At 41.6% G+C, this 13,187-nt stretch overlaps 1 protein-coding gene across 3 annotated transcripts in view; it reads left to right on the forward strand.

Moving 5' to 3' along the window:
• The window catches only part of dennd2b (DENN domain containing 2B), a 42,846-nt gene that overhangs the window by 18,020 nt on the left and 11,639 nt on the right, over nt 1-13,187 (forward strand). For all 3 annotated transcript variants that reach the window (XM_079293726.1, XM_079293725.1, XM_079293727.1), the window contains exons 3-12: nt 1-798; nt 2,023-2,153; nt 6,021-6,142; nt 7,431-7,649; nt 8,031-8,127; nt 8,302-8,346; nt 8,635-8,819; nt 9,754-9,863; nt 10,132-10,201; nt 11,621-11,698. The exon at nt 1-798 is cut by the window's left edge and continues 471 nt beyond it. In XM_079293726.1, the coding sequence (XP_079149852.1) occupies nt 1-798; nt 2,023-2,153; nt 6,021-6,142; nt 7,431-7,649; nt 8,031-8,127; nt 8,302-8,346; nt 8,635-8,819; nt 9,754-9,863; nt 10,132-10,201; nt 11,621-11,698 (1,855 nt within the window). The remainder of the gene's footprint in view (nt 799-2,022; nt 2,154-6,020; nt 6,143-7,430; nt 7,650-8,030; nt 8,128-8,301; nt 8,347-8,634; nt 8,820-9,753; nt 9,864-10,131; nt 10,202-11,620; nt 11,699-13,187) is intronic.

The following is a 13,187-nucleotide window of genomic DNA, read 5'->3' on the forward strand; positions in this document are numbered from 1 at the left end:
AGAATGGGAGTGCCGAAGGGTGGCTCTGCCTAGGATGAGCTTGTGTCTCGATAAAAGAGGAGGAGAGCGTGTAGGGGGAAGTGAGGGCTGCCCCAGCCTGCTCTCTTCTCCTTGTAGCGAGAAAACGTTTGACTTTAAGGGGGTTCGCAGGATGAGCACAGCTTTCTCAGAATGCTCCTACACAGAGGAAGAGGAAGGGGTTTCTGACAAAGACGGCCTGGGCCGCTTCCAGAAAAGGATAGGGAAGACAGAGTCTTCAGGAACATATGTACGTTCCCTGTCTGCTCGGAAGGAGAAGTCAGCGGTTCTCAACAGGATACAAAAGATAGAGCAAGCCCTGAAGGAGAATCCCAGCCCATCCCCTCCACGATATCTGAGTAATTGCTACGCTCCAGACAAGACAAGACAAAAGTCCTTTGTGATCGGTGACGACTTGGACAGTACTTGCACCAGTAAGCGCAGCAGCATTTGCTCAGTGGCCACAGAACCAGATGCTGTTTTGGTGCCTGATAAGCTCTGTAAACTCAGACAAAGGTTTAGTGTGAGCTCAGCCAGGTCTGAGAGTCCAGAACCACCGGGCCAACAGACTTCTGTCGGCACACCAGTCAACCCCTTACCTAAACCCAAACGCACTTTTGAGTATGATGCCAAACGGGACCAGAAGAGCGTGTCGCCGGCCAATGGACTACCTCCAAACAGAGCCCCTGAGTCTCCCCCGCCGCTGCCCTCGACCCCTGCACCCAGCGTGACTCGACTGGTAAAGACCGAGGGGAGCACCCCAGTGAGACCACAGGACAGGTGAGAATATCAGTGTGCCTATGTCTAAAGACAGTTTGTCTGTGAGAGTCGATGTAAAATTCAATGTTTTATTACATGTATCCTTATTTTATTGGGTGCTATGGATTTCTTCAGATTCCTCCGAAATGTTAGAAGTGTGTTACATATCTCTCAGTGTGTCTGATTGTGGTGTTGGAGCGATCAACTCTGGTTATCTTAAGTTGTTTTTAGTGAGGATTTGAAATGGAGATCAGTTATGTTTCCCAGAAGACCATTGAATAGTAACAGTAGTTTTGTTTTGTTTTAGCATTGAGTTCTTGTCATCCCAGCTTTCTTAATCTAATCAAACTGAATATTGTCATCATAGGTTTATTATGAGGTAAATGCCTACTGGAAATCATAAACGCAGCTCAGAAACTATACTGTTGCATTGTACGGATTATTTCAAATGTCGGATTCTTTATTGAAATTCACTTTGGTGCCTAAAAAGATTTGGTAATTTAAACCCACTCCTAGCAAGTCCGCAGTATATTCTTCATCAAAAATATGTTTATTCTTAATCTGCCTGTAACTGAATATACTCTATAAATAACCCTATAGAAACCAGTGAAACTGGATCATTGCGCCCCTTTGTAGCCTGAATATTTGCTGTTTAACTTAAAGTTCTCAGGCTCAGCTGACTCAGTTTGAGGGTGGGGCCTCTCCAGATTGTCCTCAGTAAAATGAGGATGAAATCCTTAAATGTCCATCCCTTGGACTCTGTGTTTATCATTCCTGTGGCTCTAGCAATTTTCAGACTAAGCTTAAAAGCCACAAGCTGTCGATGGCGGACATGAGCATACTGTAGGTCCCTGCACTAATGTAGCAAAGGTCCTCTGCAGTGCCTTGCGACATGTGATCTGAACCTTATACTGTGCAGAGAACGCTCAGAAAAAGTAAGATATCTGCATGTTTACTTGTGACTTATCAGGAAGTTCCTTGTGATTAGAGGCACATGTTGATCCTGGTGTTTCTGTTTTTGTGTGTTTTGTAATTAGAGGCTCATCATTTAAGTTTTTTTTAAGGGATAAGACAAAGCTCTAGACTTTCTCTGCTTCTAGTCGGCAAGTGGACTAAGGAGTAAAAATGGCTATCTGGGCTATTTTTAACGCTATCTGGACTTTTTCTGTTTACTCTTATCTGTCTCCACTTTCTTAACATCTCTCCCCATCATGGTCTCGTTTGACTTTCTTCATTTCTTCCCAGAGAGTCGTGTGAGTCGGAGGATGCCACGAGTAGTCTGCCGCCTAAAGAGAATGGCACACTAACCACAGGCACACGGAGTCGACCCAATTCCAAAAGCACTTTAGAGGAGAATACCTATGAGGACATAGTAGGTAAGCACACTGCTTTAGAAAGAGTAGAGATGACCTTTATGCCACTTGGGTTTCTCGTTGGTTTTCTGTCTGACCTGGGTCACTCTTGAATATAGTCTATAGCTGAAATGATATATTGATTAGTCAATCAATGGAAAATGTATTCATTCATAACAACTTGTTTTGATAATTGATTCATAGTATAAGTTACTTTTTTTTATGGAAAATTACTCTTTCAGGTGTTGGCTTCTCAAATGTGAATATTTGCTGGTTCTCTTCTCTTTGTGTCATATGATAGTAAACTGAATATCTTTGTGTGTTGCTTGGACAACTGGGCATTTGAAGATATGAACTTCAGCTTTGGAACATTTTTCACTATTTTCTGATATTCTATGTACCAAACAATAATTAGATCAATCAAGAGAATAACCTTTAGATTAATCGATGATGAAAATAATTGCTAGTTGCAGCACTTATGCAGTTTAATGCAACTTATGAAATCATGTGATTTTAGACATTGCTAATAAGCGAGACAGTGACACTACATATGTAACTGACAGATGCTTTGCAAAAGTGTCGCTGAAGCATTGACAGTGATCTCAGGCGAAACTGCAGCTTTTTTCCGGTAGGATGACAATTTACGAGTGTTCGTAGGTCGTAGTTTGCTGTTATCTAAGCCTATGATTTTCACCAATGGGTTGTATATTTCATTACTTTGAATCAATTTGCTTTAGAAATCCTATTTCTATTACATTAGATAATTGTGTTGACATTATCCTGTTTGACTTGACTACAAGATCACAGTTTAATATGCTAATTTGTAAATGTTTGTTGCTAAGTTTTGATTGTAGTGCATCATCCTCTCACATTGCAACCTTGCAAGCAACATGTTGTGTACACTGTACACAATATCCACTCAAATGTTTTCTGAGATAATGTGTGCATGAAGTGCAACCAAATTCCTTTCCACTAGCAAATGACCCCAAGCTTTCAGCCCATTCCAATTGCCACTTCCCACAGTGCGTACTTAATTACCGGTAGGTGGAAATGTGTGTCAGTGTGAGTAAAGTCTCATGATGAAAAGCTTGGATTTCAGATTCAATAAAACTCAAATATTTTTCTTGATAAATGCTCAGTGACCAAATAGAGGCTTAATATCGGCTTAATATCACATTACTTACTTGGTATTTCTACAAGTAGCAGCATTGTTCTCAAATCAGTGATCAGTGTTTCTAAGGAATCTAAGGATGTGCAGTCGTCTCAGGGAGATTGTAAGGGCATGCCTGCGTTTCATGTGAATCCTAACAAAGCCTTCTCTTGTTCATCCAGTTCTGAATGTGGAGTTTTCAGTTTGGTGACGCAACCTTTGCCAATGTCGTTATGTTCCTGGCAAAGACATTGTCTCAGAGTAAGTTTGAAATTGCTCCAGCTATTTGCAACAAAGCGTTCAAGCTGGAGTCCTAATGGAGGAGAACAGTGGTCTCCACTACCACTCTGCAGTGGTTTTCAGGTCACATGATCTATGTGAGAAGCAGTCACAGCTGTAAATGAGCCATGTTTTGATCCCTCTGCGCCCCTATTTTAACTAGAATTTGATACAGAGAACCAGAAGTCCGCACACATTTTCCCCAGGACATCTTGGAGACACTTTGGTATGACATTCACTCACACCATTGTGCTTTTTGGCACCTGTGCTTGATGCCAGATGTTTACCTTAAGAGCGCAAGTCGTTTGTAACCCATGCTACAGTGTTAATACAATTGAATAATTGATTGCGATATTAGGGGACTGCTTTAAGTGCTTTTGACTAGTGGAGTTGATAAATGCAGTGCCAATGAGTGATCCTTTACCAGGCAGATGAATCACACCCTGTGCTAACACTGTGATTCAGCTGTCTGTATCATCGAGGCCCGGTGTCATTTAAAGTCCCATCGTTGTGTTACCTTCGCTGACGTAGTTTGCTCAAGTGGTGACTGATCTTACTCTGGTGAATAGTCTGGTTTGATTTAGGTTACACTGAGACAGACACGCTTGGACCTGTGATTCTTTGATTCTTTGGTGTAAAACAACAACACGTGCATTCTCCTACGCACTTCCTCCAGTGAGGTCACAAGCAGACTCTCTTCATGATGGACGTGATGCATGGTTTGTGGTGTCGACAAAACTGTAACTGTATGCACATTTCTGTTTACGGCTCAGTGGTTGAGCGCCGGTGCTACTATGCTGTAACTAGTCCACTTGATAGGGTGAGCTGATACTAAAGTTGTTGGGTATAGTTTGTTCTGTGCCTCGCCCTGCCCGGAGAGTCCATTGTGTACACAGAAATGTACAATCGCAGTGTGCAGCCGAGGTGTGTCCACTCCCTGCATAATACTGTGTGTTTGGGGGGGGGGGGGGGTGCTACAGAGAGATCTGGATGTTTGTAATCAGAGGAGTAGATTAGTACCCTCCAGTACATAAGCAGCTATGCAGACATATCATTTCCCCAGCAGGCTCTCATTACAGTATTTCTTCAGTTTAATGGAGTTGCAGCACAACGTGGGGTCACACTAAGCCCTCTTATTCTGCTCCTCAGCTTTAATGATGCACAGAAAATCACTCCAGTGCGCTAATGTACTGTGCGACACATCATAACGCTCCTAAGATCCCTAGCAGTGTGCATTGTCTGCGTATGTGTGCTTGGGTGTGTGTATTTACCCCAGACAGGTTCAATAATTAACCTAAGAATAGATAACTGAACAAAGCTCTGCCTGTAGGTTAACTTGGATGTTTTTAAAACACACATTCACTATTTGAGATGCTGAGTTCATCGGGTTTTCCACTAATGTACTCAGGAAGAAGGAACACAGCTACCAAATAGATTTTTTGGTTCCTTCCCTTTCTGTTGACAGATAACACTGCTTTTCTTTCTTTTAAAAGTTCCCCTCATGCATTTCGACGCCATCTGGCTCTGTTTTTATTCTTCGCTGTGGTTTCTTCACTTTCTCACAACCTTTTTCAGACCCTGCCAAAAAGCTATTCTCAGAGCACATGTCTGAATAGACATGGGCTGTGGTGTTGCACAAGTTTTCTCTTTATTGAAGTTGGCCCTCTGCCAGGTGACATCAGTGAGAGCTGTGCAGAACTCTGTAATGTTCATTTTCTTTCCTTTTCTGCTGTCATTTATTCACTGAAGTACATCTACAGAGCAGTAGAAAAGTCTGTGCTTATTGTAACTCCTTGAGGTACAGTGATACATATATTTAAAATGTTAAGTTCTTAAAATCCATTCACATCCGAGACCTTACCCAGAGTATTAACTGTGGTATTTAAACCTTATTGTTTGTGCCTTATTTGAAATTCCACAATATGTTTAAACTCATGGCACAAGTTAAAGATGTTTTCCTTTTCCATATTCTTGATATTTTACAATTATATACATCAGTATTTCACAAGAGGAAAAAAAACATGTATTGCATCAATTATTATTCAAATCATATATTTGAACAATAAAATGTAACTCTTCTAAGAAGAAGATGATGTCTCACAGCAGACCGTTGGCATGCCTGGACAGTGACTCACCAGCAGTGCTGTTTCCAGAAGTTTCAGCTGGGCCCACTGGGGCCTGTGGGGCCCAGTGCCAACAGCAACTGTTTTGAAAAAAGGGAGTTCACGTGGGACAGCTTGGAGTGACCTTTGACTTACCTTTCATGACTCATCTTTTTTCAGACTAACCATAGAGAAGCCCTCTTATGCCCCCGACACCTTTTACTGTGCCCTGTTCACCTTTTTTGACCCCACAGTCTCGTCTGTCTGTCCGTCACAAACACCCTTTGTCTACGGACAGTTGCCAGCTTTATTGCTGACATTGTAGTTGAGCTACACTGACTACTTACTTCATCCCGACAGAGAAGGAGAACCCGTATGAGGATGTTGACCTGAAGCGGAAGAGTTTGGGTCGGAAGTCATGTCTGCTGGAGAGCAACAGATCGTGGACCACCATGGATAGGAAGCTGAACTCTCCACCTCAGGTAAGTCATAAGCCTGTTGGGATCAACAGCACTGATGTGTTTTCCTGTAGTAAACATAACACACATGTTTTCCAGTGGTGACGTGAATTCCCCCTACCCCCCCCCCCCTTCCCTGTCAGTGCCTGGACAAGATCTTTTAAAGAATCTCACACCTCATTTGTGGCGCTACAGGATACAGTTTGATATGTTTATACCTGGTGATTCTCCACAGAAAGGCCCATCTGCACATTTTGCTTCCCCACTTAAACGCAGAAACACTTGTCACTCATGGTTGCTGGTGGTACCAACAAGTATGGTTTATATACTATATTTATTACTCCAGCAAATACTCCTTGAGCAGCTACTTTGTGAGGAATATAACAGAATAACAAATGCTGTATCTGTTTGCAGTGCAGCCAAACAAACTAATTGTTTTACTAAATAATTGGATTTTTTCCATCATACCATGAGAAACTGCAATCTTATTTCAAGCTGAAATAAGATTGTTTACCACACAACAGCCAGGCACAGCAAGGTTTGTTACTTTTCTGCGGAGGTTGAGGTGCAGCCTGTCACCTGCAGCTCTTCATCTAACAGCTCACTGTGGCTGCTTCTTCTTGTTCCATTGCTTCTTGCAATTTTTTAAAACTCATCAGTTTAAAGTGACCATGTCTTGTTTTGGAGGCACATTTTTAAAGAGTTGGTGCTCTCAGTGCATTTCCTGTGACTGCTTCACAATAAAAGCCATCCCGTGCTCCCTTGGTTGAATGCTTTTCATGCTTTTCATGCTTTTAATGCTCGGTTTGCTTCGGCAGTAGCTTAATGCAGCTCTGATACAGTGTGAATACAGTGAGCAGTAAACGGTAAAGAAAGAATCAGTCCTCTAAATCCTTTGTGCTCTAGAAGACAAATTGAATCCAGCGCATGAATGGTGGACCCTGCGACTAACACTATTTCATTTTAAACCTTAATTAATATCTTCATGCACATCTTAAAAGGGACAATTCATCCCAAGATCAAAAATACATATTTTTGGAGATATCGGCTATAGAGTTGTCTCCCCTCGCTCGAATATGATGGGACTACATGGCACTCGACTTGTGATGCTCAAAGCAAAAGAATAGCGAAAGTATCGGTATGTGTTTTAGATTTTGAGGTAAACTGTCCCTTTAAAGGATTATAACTTAAAGGAAACTATCTTTAATGAATGCACTGGGATATCTATTCATAAAAACTGTATGCATGAATAAATTGATAAATGAATGAATGGATTATAATAACCCTCGCCTTTTCTTTCCTCTCTGACTAGTTGCCTTCCAAACCCAGTAGCCAGTCTCTTCGCCTCCCTGGTCCGAGTGACAGGAAGAGCCACCGCATGTCACAGTTGTCCAAACGCTACAGCCATGATGAAATGCTGCTTCTCTCACAGCGGGGTGTATCTACGTTACCTTGTGGCCTGCTGACGGATGATAGCCTCTGTAGCACTAGTGATACCCTGGCCTCACACCGGCACTGTAGAATCCCCAAGGTACACACTACCAGATCCAACACAAACACCTGCTCTAAGTCCCAGCAGGGCTCTGACTGTGTTCTCTTTCCTTTACTGCTTCACAGACCAGCTTAGGTTTCTGTAGGGACCAAGTCAGAGCAGCTCTGGATCACTTGCAATTCCTCTGTTTGGAAAAGACTATAAAATAATATAGTGCCTCGATGCGCGTTATTAATGCTTGGGTGTCCCTTGTGGAACTTTTTCTCAAGAACTGGCATTGAAGATTTTCAATAACCCTTAAAGCACAGTAAAGTATTACCTTTGGCCAGGAACACCCCTCTACTTCTTCTATACTTAAGATCAAAAGAAACAACACTTCAGATCCCCCAACAGAGAATTTCCCCTTTCCTCTATTTACAGCTGGTCCAGAGGATCAACTCCATTTACTGCACTAAACGTGGGAAGAAGAGGCTGAAGAAGCTGTCCATGTCCAATGTTGAGACTGCATCTCTGAGAGGTAAGGGCTCTCTTTATTCCCTTCATCCACTGGCCAGATAAGTGAGTAAATATTTGCGTCTCAGCCTCCCACATGGAGTTCTTGCTGTGTCCCTCTCGTAACATAAACACAGGTTTGTGAAATTGCCCTCTGACCCGTAGAAAACCTTCTTGTCTGTCTCATGTCTGCCTCCAGATGACAACAGTGAGAGTGAGAGTGACTCTGATGACAGGTTCAAAGGTGAGTAACCACAGCATTTATTTGCAACAGTTTATATTTAACGAGTGACCGTGTGTGACCGGACAGACCACAGAATTTTAACTGAAACATTTGCCATATGCATGGATTATCAGAAAACAATAAAACATTTATGATATGTTTAGATATTCACTCTTAGGAATCTTTCCGGAGAAGTGAATTACACCCATAAGTACAACATTTAATTTCCTGGTTAATACCCTGTGAGCCTGAGATTTACATTTGTTTGGACAGAGAATGTTGTGTATTGACGTTTGCGTCCCTCCTTAGCTCACACCCAGAGGTTGTTGAAACTGCAGTCCATCCTTCGACGGGCCCCCAGCTACCGCACACTGGAGCTGCAGCTCATAGAGTGGCAGGAGAGAGAACTCTTTGAGTATTTTGTGGTTGTTTCTCTGAAAAAGAAACCCAGCAAAAACTCCTACTCCCCAGAGGTCACCTACCAGTTCCCCAAGGTAATAGCCTGACAGTCCCTTACTCCAGGGACCGGTTTTAAATACACTTGCTGTTGTTCGTTAGTCTGTTCAGGTAACTTCGGAGGGCGGAAAAAACAAATGTAACATTTTATTAGCTTAAAATCTATGGCATGGTCTGGGGAAAAAGTTAGCCCTCAAGCTGGATAACAGCAGAGCGTAGACGCCACATCTAATATGTGTCAGCAGCACGGACGGCAACATTCAAAACTGTCTTGACAGAGATCACGACAGTGAATATTGTCTTGACAATTGGAGACAATGATGGAGAGGAACTGTTGATTTTCACAAGCAAACGTAATCCAGTGAAGTCATATTTAGACAGTCTGGAAGATATGAATGTTAATGCCACGGATAAAGTGGGCCAGTGTCATCTAGAAATAGTGTTGGAACAAGAGTTGATTACGTACTGTAGGCTTTCCAGAGTTTTCCCACTCTAAGCTTTTAGTCATAGTCACTACAAAAGTGTGAATGCTGAAAATTTGACGATTATGTTTGTACATGTTGTTTATTATTTAAATTGAAGTTAAAAACAATATTTCTGTGAGCTTTTCACACTTAATTGTGCAGGTTGTTGACAATTTAAAGCTGTACTGGTAATTACGATTTATAACATACAGCCTGTGGAGTCTTGAGAGCCTGTTTACATTTAAATATAACCAGGATCAGTGGCAGGGATGTGTTTTTAGTTTGTCAAATATACATTTTAAAGTTATTTAAGATTTGGGAGAAGTATATCTCTGCCAGCCAGGCGATACGCTCGCTCCGATACGCTCGCTCCGATACGCTCGCTCCGATACGCTCGCTCCGATACGCTCGCTCCATGGAGATTTTAAATATGGAGTACAAAGTTATCGAAAGGAGAATTAAATAACTGAAACTCCTGTCCTCTCTCTCTTCTCCTCTCCCCTTACAGCTAGAGAGACCCACCAAGCAGATGAGGGAGGCCGAGCAGAGACTCAAAGCCATTCCTCAGTTCTGTTTTCCAGATGCAAAGGACTGGAGTCCTGTGTCTGAGTACACCAGGTATGGCTGAATTATTTTGTACTGGCTGGTCTATTAAAGGGTGCTCCTGCCATGTAGAATTGCACTTGCATAAAGTTGTGGAGCTTGTGAGAGAACGATGGGGAAAAAGATTATTCAGAATCCTGACTCTTAGCCCCTGGAATTAATGAAATAACATTGGATTTCTCCAACATGTCCTCTAAAGCAACTCTGTGGCGTCTTTCGTACAATTGTCTACATGTTAACGTGTCTTTGTGTCAATTCTGTATACATATGTCTTTTGCTACAGTGAGACCTTCTCCTTTATGTTGACTGGAGAGGACGGCAGCAGGAGGTTTGGGTACTGCAGACGCCTGCTGGTAAGCCACCGTCCCCCCTCATCCTCTGCTCCCTGTTCACACCCTGCTGAGCCCTGTTTGTTGTGACAGACCTTTTTTATGTGAACACGTGAAAGGCTGGTCCTGTGGGGCTATTAATGTGTTACACGACCATCCACTGTGGCAGCAAGAGGTAGAACGTATACAAGCAAAAAAGACAACCCAAAAAGAGAGAAAAATAAAAACTGTGCTCATGACAGAATTGGTTGAAAAAAGATAAGTTGCTACAAAAATTCAGGAAAGTGGTTTAATAATAAAAATGTAACTCTGTTATTACAAAGTATTTATTTAAATAATCACATATCTGTCTTAAAATTAACATAAAGAAATACAGTAGCTGCATTAAATTATACTATTATTACTATAACTACAACTATAATGGCAAACATTCAGTCATAAAGTGCATACAAATATAATCATTTATGATAAAAACCTAGTTGGGATCAACTCATTTAATTTAATGAGAGTTTCAAATGCAAAACAAAGACAAACCATGAAAAATCCTAACTTTGTCATTGTGGAGCATTTCTTCTTTATAGTGAGGCCGCAGAGCGCTTTGATGTTTTTTTTCTGTTAAGCTTCCCATGTAGCTTGCGGGTAGAGGGTATGATTGTGTGGGATTCTGTGAATGTGGTGGTGATTTTGTTTGCCATTTGGTATTTCTGAGTATGACAGTGTGTATGTTTTCATAAGTTTACTGGGCGTGTCTTTGGCCCTGTGTACGTGTATGTGCTGGATGACAGACGGACGTTTCGTGAACAGTTTGACCAGACAAAAATGTTTTAAAACTGGATCTGCTCTGTTGATCTGAGATTCATCTCGATGGAAGCAGATTTTAATGAAGCTAGAGGAAGAGGTGAGCTGCTCCCCTCCAGCAACTTTGTTTCTTTCCTGCTGTCTGACCAGCCGTTGGCAGTGAGCGAGCATTCCTGAGGACTTGAATCAAGCTCCACAGAGTTGATTTAATCATCCATTTGGAAAAGCGGAGGAGAAACTAAGAGAAAATTGTATACCTAATATGGACAAGTGGATTGGCGGTTGTTGAGTGCTTGTGTTCATTTGTGTCTGTGTGTTTGAGTGTCTGAGGTCTCGAAGCACATAATGGTCTATGAGTGTACAGAGGAAGGTAGATAGCAGGAGCAGATAAACCATAAAATACTTTCACAGCCTACATTTAAAGACTTCAGCTACAGTATTTAAACAACTTATCTACATATGATTTTTTCTAAAGCCGGAAAAATAACCCTAAAAGAGACCTTAATCTGTCTCTTCAGTCATGCAAGTTGACTACCCCTTTAAATGTGTTTGTAGACAGTTTACAGAACATCTGTGATTGTGTCTCTTCATCGAGTCTATTATCACCAATGTTCAATTCAATGAGTCTATTGCCTTCTCTTGCAGCCGACTGGGAAAGGATCTCGCCTTCCAGAGGTGTACTGTGTCATCAGCAGACTGGGCTGTTTTGACTTGTTCTCCACGGTGAGTTCATCCTTTCCTGTGCTTGTGACACACGCGCACACACACACACACAAACATACACACTTACTGTACTGATATACAGGCAGCTGCAGTACGCAGGCTGTGTGTGGTGTTGTAGCTCAAACTTTTTCTGTCGCGCCCCACTTTGGAGGAATAAAAATGTTCATGCCCCACCGCCCCAACAAAATTGGAACAAAATGGTCCATGTAGAATTTTTATTGAAACAACATTTTGTGACTCCTCCATCTGTGCTTTTTCAAATAATAGAACAAAGAAAATTGCAATCACTTTTAAGGAAACCAGATTGCTCCATCAGACAAAAACAAATAAAATGTGCAATCATTGTTAGAACAATGCAAATAAAGTTATATCTGCAAAAAAGAACTACAATTTGGCAAAAAATAGATTATTGCAATTGGCTGCAATTAACCTGTTTTGCACGAAACATCTTTTCAAGATAACAATAAAGTGCAACCTGTGAAAAACTAAACAAAACAAGTTTCATACTATCCGCAGGTAGTTTTCAGACATAAAACACAGACTGGTCTCTCCTCATCTCCTACCGCGTTCACTGTGAAACCCAGAGCAAGATAGGCCTCATCACATGTTCTTCTTGGCTGCTTGCTGTTCGTCTCGGATGCATCGCTTGCGGTTGCTTTTCTGTTCCCGCCTGCCAAATGTCTCTTCATTTGGAACACGAAGCCACACATGTGAGTCGCCAAGGATCATGGCCCTCGCGCATGCGCAAGCATAACCTGTTAACGGCGTAACGTAAACATTTACACGAAAGTACAGGCATTTCGCCATGTATGTATGAATTACTTTTAAAAAAAAGAATTTTTTAAAATGTATTTATTTTTTTAAATACAAAAATTCTGCATTTCCCCCTGCGCCCCACCTGTAATACCACCGCGCCCCACAGTTTGAGAACCACTGGGTTAACCCATCACACAGCTGAAATAAATGACTTTCAGCAAACCTTCTGCTGAGCGCCTGTTCATTGGTAAACCTTATTTCAGTCTTTCTTTTTTTTTTTACTTCCTGATTTCCCAAAGTAATTGTTTCCTTCACTTTTGTCTCATTGGTGCTAACACAGAGCAGAGCTGTCACGCTGTTTGACTTTTCCAGGCTTATCTGATTACTTATTAATTCACAGTGAGTAGGTCCAGACTGTTGAAAGAAAGTGGCGGCTATATAACATGAAAATAAGATACCATGGTATATTTCAAAGACAGAGTACAAATATGCTCTGTTTTCATTGTTTGATAATAATCATACCCAGGCTGTGAAGGCTATACAAAGGCCTGGCAAACATGACAAATATGAAATCTGTATTTAGTAGTTGAGTTCAGCAGATACGTGTGCAAAGTAGATGGATTTTAGCATTTCATTTGTGAAGTGTTTAGAATGACCAGAATTCGTCTAGTTTTGCGTCATGTGATATTTTCGGGCATTTAACAGATATGCGAGTGGAAGAGAATTCTGTTCA

Source organism: Melanostigma gelatinosum (genome assembly GCF_949748355.1).
Source record: "Melanostigma gelatinosum genome assembly, chromosome: 2".
Classification (NCBI taxonomy): domain Eukaryota; kingdom Metazoa; phylum Chordata; class Actinopteri; order Perciformes; family Zoarcidae; genus Melanostigma; species Melanostigma gelatinosum.